Source organism: Sprattus sprattus (assembly GCF_963457725.1).
Source record: "Sprattus sprattus genome assembly, chromosome: 20".
NCBI lineage: Eukaryota > Metazoa > Chordata > Actinopteri > Clupeiformes > Clupeidae > Sprattus > Sprattus sprattus.
Window position 1 is genome coordinate 13,180,206 of NC_137918.1, and position 10,805 is coordinate 13,191,010.

The 10,805-nt window shown below is 42.0% G+C and overlaps 1 protein-coding gene across 1 annotated transcript; it reads left to right on the forward strand.

Annotated features, from left to right (window-relative positions):
- Positions 1-341: 341 nt before the first annotated feature.
- On the forward strand, positions 342-9,749 carry cdca7b (cell division cycle associated 7b). Its single transcript, XM_080858850.1, has 10 exons — positions 342-418; positions 982-1,122; positions 1,453-1,584; positions 1,926-2,354; positions 2,808-2,867; positions 3,194-3,361; positions 5,594-5,737; positions 7,012-7,161; positions 7,854-7,990; positions 9,641-9,749. The coding sequence occupies exons 1-10, from the start codon at positions 368-370 to the stop codon at positions 9,660-9,662; spliced, it is 1,434 nt and encodes a 477-aa protein (XP_080714976.1). The 5' UTR covers positions 342-367; the 3' UTR covers positions 9,663-9,749.
- The last annotated feature ends 1,056 nt before the right edge of the window (positions 9,750-10,805 follow it).

Here is a 10,805-nt window from a genome sequence, read left to right on the forward strand (position 1 = left end):
AGTACAGTTTTATGCCGGTAACCTGACCCCCTCAGCACGCCAGAAGTTTTCGCGCGAAACTCTGAGAGGCCTAACTTGGACTGTACCATTTACACAAAGCTAAACAGAAGGGGGCGTTTGCTTTTAAAGTAAAAGAGGTAAAACGTACTGTACTTGTAAAACGAACATTTTCCCAAGTATTTCAATTTGATCAGGTAGTATGTATAATGTATTAAATCCACAAATGAAGAAATTAGGATTGCATTGTAATCGCAGGGTTGTGTAAATCACAAATCTCACCCCTATGTGTCGATAGAGGTCCTTATGCCCGTGTTGTTTTTTAAACCATTCATTCTTTGTGAGGTAGAAGTTCACTGCATGATTAAACATGGGCAGAAGGAACCATCCTAAAAAGCGAAAAATGACCAAAACCACAAAGGTAAGGAGGGCCCTACTGAAAGACGGGTTTGTTTTACATGATGATCGTTAGTTCGATAGATTACTAGTTTGAACCTCCGCTGTCCTCAATGACTTGTTCATGCTTCTCTTGATGAAGACTTCAGTCGCAGATCCTGGAACACAATGTAATGTAGCCTAGCTACTTTGCACCCCTCGATTTGTCAACAACTTTACATGACCACTAGCTGACACCAGTCAACTTGTCTGTAAAATGTGAACAAATATTAAAAGCCTGTGTTTCTGTGTACCATTGCCAACCTAATGTGATTCTCTTGATGAAGACTTCAGTCGCAGATCATGGAACTCATGATACTTTGCACCCCTCGATTTGACAACAACTTTACATAACCACTAGCTGACACCAGTTGTAAACATATATTAAAAGCCTGTGTTTCTTTATACAATTGCCAACTTAATGGGATTCTCGATGTGTTCATGGTCAATCAAAGCAGAATAACAGTGAATGGCCACATTTCTATAACTTCTTACTCTGATCTTAATTTTAGTCATGTAAAAACAGCAATGCTTCACTCTTGCCCCTAGCCTTCTCAGAGGGCTGCTGTGGTGGACATATTTGAGGGTCCAAGCGAGGATGAGGATTTCAAGGGGTTTAAGACGGAGTCCCTCAGGAACTTTTCAGAGGAGAGTCGGGATAGCCTGCATTCTGTGGACTCCGGGAAGGCTGTAAGTAGAACCCTTATAACCTGAGGTGATGCTGATGTACTGGTACCACACAAAGGTTGCGTTTAAGTGTGTATCATGAGGTAGGCATTCATTTTTCAGTTGGGCGGGAAGTGTATTGTCAACCACAGAGTGTAGCACTCAGGACAGGAAGCTGGGAATTCATTTGATTGTCTTCAATATAATGTTCAACAGGAGGATGGATAACTTATACAGTTAACTTTTATTGAGTCTGATTAAAGTTACTTCACTTGTGCCATTATTGTCAGGTAAATGTTTTACTATTCTTTCACTTTGACATTCATTCCCATACAATTACTATCCTGTTTGTAGGACCTGTGCTTCCGTTCTAAGTACATCACAGACGAGCTTGTTCACATCTTCATGGACACAGACAGCGAGGAAGAGTTCAAGGGGTTTGCTGCTGATGAGAGCTCTTCGAACAGGGCGCAGAAGAGGGCAAAAGTATGAGAAGCACAGTAGATTGCATTCTCCAGTTAATCATTCAGCTGGATTCAATGCATTTGGATGTTGGATTTGTGTGTATATATGCATGTTTGTGTGTGTGTGGGTGTGATATATATATATATATATATATATACATACATAAGATTTATATATATTTTAGCTTTGTGAAAGTCATCATATCTTTGAGCTTTAGTTGATTTAATTGTAGTTTTGTGCTGTTGCAATTAAGTACAAGACTGTAACTATATGGTTCAAGTACAAGTTGTATCAAGACTGTACGGACCAGATTACAGGTTCTGTAATATATTTGTTGTTGTTGTTTGTTTGTTGTTGAGCAGTTAGTGGACTCTGAAGTGGACAGCGATGATGAGGACACAGGCTTCTATTCCGAGGGGGAGGGGCCTGTACCACCCAGGAGGCAGAGCTCTGGGCTGTGTGTGGCCTTCCGTTTCCCCGTCAGGAAGAGCTCCGCTCTGAAAACACAGACGGCCACCACGGCCGAGCCGAAAAACGGTAAACCTGCCGCACAGAAAAGCAAAGGTGTGGAAGAACAGAGGCGGCAGAGGGGTGTGACACAGCAGCTGCCCACTAGACCACGGAGGGGCGTGGTTACAGCAGTGCGGCGTGGCAAGGATCTGTCAGAAGAAGTAAAAGAAGAAGAGGAGGAGGAGAAGGAGGAGGTGTCTGAAGAAGAGGACGAGCCGTCTGAAGATCAGACCCAAGCCCTCGGCAAGCGGGCCAGGAATATCCAAGAGAACAAAGCCATGGTGAGGAAGATGTTTACTGTAAACACTCTGTCAGGATTAGACTAATCGGGTCAGATTAATGAGCACTGCTGAGTTAAAGTTGGGTCCTGTGAGTAGTGAATGGGGTTACTGATGGAAGGACTACAGAGTTTACAAAAAAAATTTAAACATATCCAAAAGACTCAAATTAGTTCTTTCCCTGACATTCTTGACAGCACCTCATGAAAGATACTGAACTGAGGTGTAATTAGATACAGCCTGATCCCTGTAATCGGCAAGTTTGTACACATGAACACACACACACACACACACACAGTGCCCTTAACTACACTTTTCATGCTCGTGTAAGAAGTGGCTGCTGATAGCCAACAATGAGATTGGATTGACGAAGGAGAGTGAAAAATGTGGTAGTGGAACTGCATGTGACTTATTTATCCATCATTATTCTCTGTTTTTGTGTTCTCTGTCTTTTAGCTCGCAAAACTCTTTGCCGACCTGAACGCCATGGAACAGATTTCCCCACTGACCACCCCAGTAAGTTGTCATCAGTCACCATCACATCGCTCCTCTGACCAAAGGCCGTAGAGTTTTCCTTCAGTGAGCATGGATCACATTGTGTGCCAGAGAACTGAGATTGCCCACCTCATCAATATGTGGACCATGTTTGTGGTTGTGTGTGTGTGTGTGTGTATTTGAACAGACCTGTTTGATCTCTTTGAATTAATACCTGTGTGTGTGTGTGTGTGTGTGTGTGTGTGTGTGTGTGTGTGTGTGTGTGTGTGTGTGTGTGTGTGTGTGTGTGTGTGTGTGTGTGTGTGTGTGTGTGTGTGTGTGTGTGTGTGTGCGTGTGCGTGCGCCAGAAAAAGAAGAAATCGTCCCAGAGGAAATCAGTGTCCGAGGCCCAGAATGAGAGACGGAACCCCTCGCGTAAGGCCCGTCCTCGGGAACACTTTGGCATCGAGGAGGTCATCCCCAAACTAGTCAAGCAGTTCACACTCAAGAAGGCAGACCTGCGCAAGCTGGTGGAGGTGAGAAAGGCATAAATGAACAACCGCACTCAAAACAAACGCACACCCAGGCAGAAACACACAAAAAAAGAGATTCTACATTAGTTTCCTCTCACAGCAGAGTGCAAATCTGATGCTTAAACAACATACTTTAGATTAATTGCTCTTCTCACATATTCACTTACATACAAGACCCCTGATACCCCTTTAAAAAAATAGAACACAAGAATGCTAATAAATGCGAATAGGCTTAAATATGGGATGTGAAAAAAATAAAGAGGTGGTCCGACTCATTTCTTGAAGGAAACAAATGGGAGAAAAAGAAGAGAATAATTTAAAATGCACAACACCCAGACAGACATACACTACCATTCAAAAGTTTGGAAGCATACAGAAACAATAACATGTGTACTCTCGACATCGTTGATGTTGTAAAGGATTATTTCAGCAAATTTACAGAGACATTAACGGCCATTTTCTGGCACATTATGTTGACTAATCCTCAGGCTAATTCATCTTTATAAAAACCCTTTAGTAATTATGCTCGTGCCACTGAAGTCTGTTATACTGTTTAAGAAAGCAATACAACCGTCTGTATCAGGTGCGTGTGTTTATGGTCTAAAAAAGGTTAAAATTAAAGTGCTCTCTTCTCTAAGAAATTAAGATTATGCCATGCAAAGAATTGTCAACAAACGGATGATATCCTACAAACATGTGCACCACATCCTTCACAGAACCTCCTCCTCTAACCACGACTCAAAGACAGGCAGGAGGCCCCGGTGCACAGCGGTGCAGGTGGATAAGAACATCACAATCTCTAGTTTGAGAAACAGATGTCTTATACAGTACCAGTCAAAAGTTTGGACACCTTAAATTTTATGGAGAAGGGTTTTCTTTACTTTTATTGTTTTCTACATTGTAGATCAGAATCAGATTTTATTGGCCAAGTAAGTTTGAACAAACAAGGAATTTGACCTGGTGAACTGACTCTCAATTGTGCTTACACATAATATACATTACAATACAAAATCAAACACAACACAATACAATAATAATAAAAAAAAAATGTTTAAAGATTAATACTGAAGACATTTGCAATGATGTACTAAACAAAAAAAGTGTTATCTAACATGTAAAAAAATAATAAAAGTAAAGAAAAAACTTCTCTAAAAATGAGAAGGTGTGTCCAAACTTTTGACTTGTACCGTATATAGCCTCAGCTGGCAGCTTGATTAAATAGTAGCTGTTAAAGGCCAGTCACATGGTCAGTAGAGCAGAGTAGAGGCTCTGGAATGCTGGCTTTCTAGGCAGAGCTACAAAGAAAATAGCCATATTGAAGAATGGTCCGATGACAGGGAAAGACTAAAAAGAAAAAGCCATATTGAAGAATGGTCCGATGACAGGGAAAGACTAAAAAGAAAAAGCCATATTGAAGAATGGTCCGATGTCAGGGAAAGACTAAAAAGGCCCAAAGGACACAGATACATGATTGGGAAGATGATTGAAAGATGGGGTGTTTGGATCACAGAGAAGAAACTTTGTGAGGTGCGGACCAAATGAAAAGATGGGGGAATACTTGACACTACGGCAGTAAACACGGTACAGGAAATGACATGGTCTCTGGGAAAGTGTGTCATTTGCAAAGAGTAGGGAAAAGGGAATCTTTAAAAAGGAAGGCTATTATATCATTATACCATAACTCCATCGTCATGCCATACATTGTAAACGGTGCTTGACTGGAGACAATCTTATCCTACAACAACAAGACCTAAAGTATTGCTCCAAAGAATGTAAGATCGAATTATGGTAGAAGCAATCCAAATGCAATGCTTTAAAATGTATAACTGCTGCAAATTGAGGATTCTATGATGAAAGTGAGATTTTAACCACAAAATGTATTCAAGCAGAAATCCTTATTTCAAACTTTGTCAATGCCTTGAGTATATTTTCGATTCGTTTGGCAGCTTATTTGATGGAGAAAAATATGGGTTTTCGTGGAATACGTGCAATGTTCTGGTTGATTCCAAACCTTTGAATTATAGTGCACACTCGTGTTGAGCTGAATGTGTTTAACACAATAATACATATAGCTCTGTCATCCAACACATCAGTCAAGGGTCAGATTTCCTTCTGCCATACAAAGACGTATTGTTAATAAACCGTCCCTACTTAAATAGACTTACATTTTTGGGTTAAGTGGGAAAATGATGCATCTCAAAATCTCTGACTAATCATTTTCCTCTTCTTCTGAAGGTGGACGCTGAGTCATGTGGGCGGTCGTCCAAAAAGAGACGCTCTAAGATTAACCGCTCCTACCAGCCTGTGGAGGACATCACCCAGGACGAATTGGACAACGTGGCCGACCGCGCTGGTGACAAGATCCTCGACAAAGAAAATGTACGGCTCTACCCTCAATTCATAGTCCGTCATAGCTCGTTTATAGTTTCATTCGCTTTTCATAGTGATGGATTTTCGCAGAACATCCTTAAGAACACACACCGAACACTAAGAATGATGGGAGATGTATGCTGTTTAACAGAACATCCTTAAGAACACACACTGAACACTAAGAATGATGGGAGATGTATGCTGTTTAACAGAACATCCTTAAGAACACACACCGAACACTAAGAATGATGGGAGATGTATGCTGTTTAACAGAACATCCTTAAGAACACACACCGAACACTAAGAATGATGGGAGATGTATGCTGTTTATTTATCCACTTTTAAACCTTGAGCTCAAAATATTTGAGTAATTATGATGTGTAATATATAAGAAAAATCGAAGATCTAAGGATTTAGTCATAAAGTCATGGTAAAGTCAAGAGTAAAAGTCATACTTTATCAGCAAAGTGAAGCTTTGCCAGTAAATCAATTTTTATCTTTCTAATTATTATTGTGAGCTTGTACTCTAAATGTGGTTATGGCTTTGCCTGGTTCAGCTCAGCACATAGTTCTTAGCTGAGAGGGAAGTGATTTTAGTAGTGGTGGCTGTGGTTGTGGTGGTAGCGCTAGTAGTAGTGGTAGTGGTGGTAGTAGCAGTAGCAGAGATGGTGGATAACTAACTGGTGAACAGTTGTAATTTGTGGTGAAGTTGAGCAGCGTTGTGTTGCCAATGCCTCCCATAGGGCAGCACATGTCACCAGTGCCTAACCCTAACCCTCCCATGGGGCAGCACACGTCACCAGTGCCTAACCCTAACCCTCCCATAGGGCAGCACATGTCACCAGTGCCTAACCCTAACCCTCCCATAGGGCAGCACATGTCACCAGTGCCTAACCCTAACCCTAACCCTAACCCTCCCATAGGGCAGCACATGTCACCAGTGCCTAACCCTAACCCTAACCCTAACCCTCCCATAGGGCAGCACATGTCACCAGTGCCTAACCCTAACCCTCCCATAGGGCAGCACATGTCACCAGTGCCTAACCCTAACCCTAACCCTCCCATAGGGCAGCACGTGTCACCAGTGCCTAACCCTAACCCTAACCCTCCCATAGGGCAGCACGTGTCACCTGACCCTAACCCTAACCCTCCCATAGGGCAGCACGTGTCACCTGACCCTAACCCTAACCCTCCCATAGGGCAGCACGTGTCACCTGACCCTAACCCTAACCCTCCCATAGGGCAGCACGTGTCACCTGACCCTAAACCTAATCCTCCCATAGGGCAGCACGTGTCACCAGTGCAGACAGAAGACGCTGGACACCAAGACCGTGTGCAGGAGCGGAGACTGTGTCGGGGTCAAAGGGCAGTTCTGTGGGCCCTGTTTGAGGAACCGATATGGAGAAGACGTCCGCACAGCACTCCTGGATCCTGTAAGCGCACCGTGTGTGTGTGTGTGTGTGTGTGTGTGTGTGTGTGTTTGTGTGTGTGTGTGTGTGTGTGTGTGTGTGTGTGTGTGTGTGTGTGTGTGTGTGTGTGTGTGTGTGTGTGTGTGTGTGTGTGTGTGTGTGTGTGTGTGTGTGTGTGTGTGTGTGAGGGAGATTAGTCCAGTGTCTTGTGTGTATATGTTTCCATATGTGTTAAATCATAAAACTGATGAATGAAAATAACCTTTTAATAATGACAATAATTACGATAATAAATGATTATTTGTACTAAAAATAACTTATATTACTTTTTTATTTTTGATACAGAAAACAATTGGGATATCATAAAGATTTATAAGACATTCTGTAGATAATAATAATAATAATAATAATTTTATTTTTAATGCACTTAAATGACAAACCCCTGTGTCCCCTGTCCCAGTCGTGGAAGTGCCCTCTCTGTCGGGGCATGTGTAACTGCAGCGTGTGTGTGTGTGTGTGTGTGTGTGTGTGTGTGTGTGTGTGTGTGTGTGTGTGTGTGTGTGTGTGTGTGTGTGTGTGTGTGTGTGTGTGTGAGTGAGTGATTAATCCCCTGTGTCCCCTGTTTCAGTCGTGGAAGTGCCCTCTCTGTCGGGGCGTGTAACTGCAGCCTGTGTGTGTGTGTATAACTGATTAATCCCCTGTGTCCCCTATGCCAGTCGTGGGAGTGCCCTCTCTGTCGGGGCATGTGTAACTGCAGCCTGTGCCGGAAGCGAGACGGGCGCTGTGCCACTGGTGCCCTCACCAGCATGGCCAAACACTACGGCCACAGCAGCGTCAAGGAGTACCTGGAGAGGTGTGTGTGGTGTACTCAACTTTTTTAAGATTTGTTTTTGGCTTTTTTATGCCTTTTAAACTGTCGTCAGTCCAAATCCCTCGTCCAGGATATTTTTTTTTTTTGTAGGGTATGTTTACATTTGATTTAAATTAAACCTTTTTTTACTACATTCCTTTTACTTACATGATATTATTGCCGAGGTCTTCTAGAATATATAATCAGATATTCCATTTGTTTTTAGTTAAGGGGAATGTACAAAAACATCAAGGCATGTCAGACAACTTAGAAAAGTCTAAAAGGCATTGGACTGTAGATTAAAGAGTGGGACAGGAAATGAGAGGGAGGAGAGGTGGGGAGTGGACAGGTGAAATGACATCGGGCCGCATTCGAACCCATGTCCTCTGTGGGCGTCAAGGGCGAATGTGTTCGAGGCCACTGTGTGAGCTACCGTGCCCCCCCAGAACTTTAACATTAACTTAAATGGGCTCTCTGTGATTCTCATGCAATACACTTCTTTCTCATATTCAGCGAATTCCTCCTCACAGCCCTCTGGCTGTCCATTCAGTGTTTGCATTCATATGTACTCCTCTAGGAGCATAGTCTAGGTGTTGTCTTTTCTCTCCTCCCCTCCCCAATGTAATGCTGTAATTCTTCCCTATCTTTAGCCAGTTTCACTCTGGCAGGGGGACTGCCAATGAAAACTAGCCTTTTGGCTACAATTGGGTGCGTTTACATGTTAATGTTTGTTAATGCACACTGTCCCTCTTCATCAAATAAACAAAAACAAAAACAAAATTCAGGTGTTCGTACACAGTTCTGCCTCTGTGAATGGAAAACAAACATGGTGTCTCGGTCCAAGCATAAACAGTTCCGGCTAATCAAGGGTGTCCTTTGATTTGCTGTTGAGCTCAAATATCAACGGCCTTCCGCCAGAATTGAAGACTATGCCTTTAACGTTAACTCAAGTAACCTAGGGTTACCTGTCTAGAGTTACTTCCACAGCCGTGTTGGGGAGTACCTAGAGAGGTGCGTAGGAACTTCATCTGTCTGAGGTTACCTGGGGGGTTGCTTATTGATTTTTAGTTTATTTATTGAAGTTTCTTAAGGATGAAGAAAATTAAGATGGCGTGTGTTTTAATGACAGCAGCCAGTTTAGTACTCCTTCCGAGCTCCTGCGCCTATTAGGTTTAAAACACCGTTTTCACTGTCTGTAGTGATTGACCTGAACGCAGCACAGACTTGAGAGAATAATGAAGTGGGCACCGGTCAGCCGTACCAGTATTGATTATCGTATGTGACGAGAGACTACCAAAACCATTGAAAAAACTGTTCAGTCACAGGCTTTACATTAAAAACAACTACAATCAAAATTAAAGCCGATTGGCAACAATGGTACTTGCAGTTAATTGTCACCCAAATAATTGTCTATGTCTAATGCTAGAGCGTGTTTTTCTGAAATATCAAGTGAATTAGCGAGTCATTCTTGGTATAAGCAGGCATTGTAGCGATTACTGCTGCATTGAGGTTGTGCAGCTGATGGCAAGATGCTAATTTGTGGTCAAACCCCTTTAATCATTGCAAACTCCTTTTAATGGCTTCATAAGCCTTAATGATGTGTAGCATCTGAATGTGAAGTGTAACAGCTGTCTTTTCCACCCCTTTCCTCAGCCTCCAGAAGATGCTGTCATGAAAGCACTTTTCGCCTGCAGAGGGCGCTCTTCGCCTAGGACAAGAGGATGAGGGCCACTCTCCTCTCTCACACTCAAAGCCAGTCAACACACGACACAACAGATTTGAGCTGTGAGCCAGAAATGGTTTTAAAAGTTTTAAACTGGAGTTGAAACATGTAATTCTTCTCTCCATTCTTTCCGTTTTTAATTGCAGACACTGGAATATAATTCCGTTAGATTTTAAACAATAGAAGAATTTTTAGCACGAAGCACAATGGCATACTTATTTTTGATTTGAGGAGTGTTTGGGAGTAACAAATGGCAATATATGTCTACAGCATGTTCTTTTTATGTTTAATGTTTGTCCTTTGATGTTCACTTGTTTTTACTACCAACATGTATGCTGGTTTTCTTCGTTTCTAGAAGTCTTTATTGTTAATAAAGATGAGAATAATGGTCAGTCCTTTCCTTTTCATCCTGGTTAGATTCTTTCTATTTTTAGTAGTTTTTTTCTATTTAGCTTGAACTATTTATTTTAGAAGCGTGAGAATTCGCGGATATAGTTTAGAATTGATTAGCGTTATTAATTCTAATTATATCCAGGTCATTTTCCTTTTAATTGTAGGTCATAGTATTTCAGCGTATAGCTTATTGGAGCGTGCCAAGGATCTAAAGCCCCCCCCCCCCCCCTAATTACAGTCATTACAATTCTACAAATCCTATTGTTGTGGATGGAGCGGTGACAACCAAGAATAATGTCCCAACCTTGTGCATCAAACGTATCTTTCCATGCATATGCCGAAAGGTGAAGGAGTACGCGATAAACTCCAGTGGATGGCGCTATAGGTAAGGTGAAGCTGTCATATTGCTGAGAAGAATACTTATTTTAAGTTCTCAGACATGTGAAAGTGTCTTAAGCTACCACTTACAGTTACTGCTAAGGGAAGTTGCACCTGAATACATCCCTGTTAATTAAATTACGTCAATCTTAATGATTGTCATGCAGGTAAAAGCATGTTGACTATTATGGAAAATGTATGTTTTAATGCTGTATATTGTTAACAAAAAACCCATTGTGTTTAATACATGTTAAAGTTAGAGAGCGATAAGGTGGCTAGGATTCGATGCCCTCACCACTATGGGCCCAGGTGCAGCTCTCCCAA

Coding starts and splice junctions, on each gene's coding strand:
- cdca7b (XM_080858850.1), top strand. CDS start 368: ATGGGCAGAAGGAACCATCCTAAAAAGCGAAAAATGACCAAAACCACA. Junction 1,123..1,452: donor CTGTGGACTCCGGGAAGGCT/GTAAGTAGAACC, acceptor TCCTGTTTGTAG/GACCTGTGCTTCCGTTCTAA. Junction 2,355..2,807: donor TCCAAGAGAACAAAGCCATG/GTGAGGAAGATG, acceptor TCTGTCTTTTAG/CTCGCAAAACTCTTTGCCGA.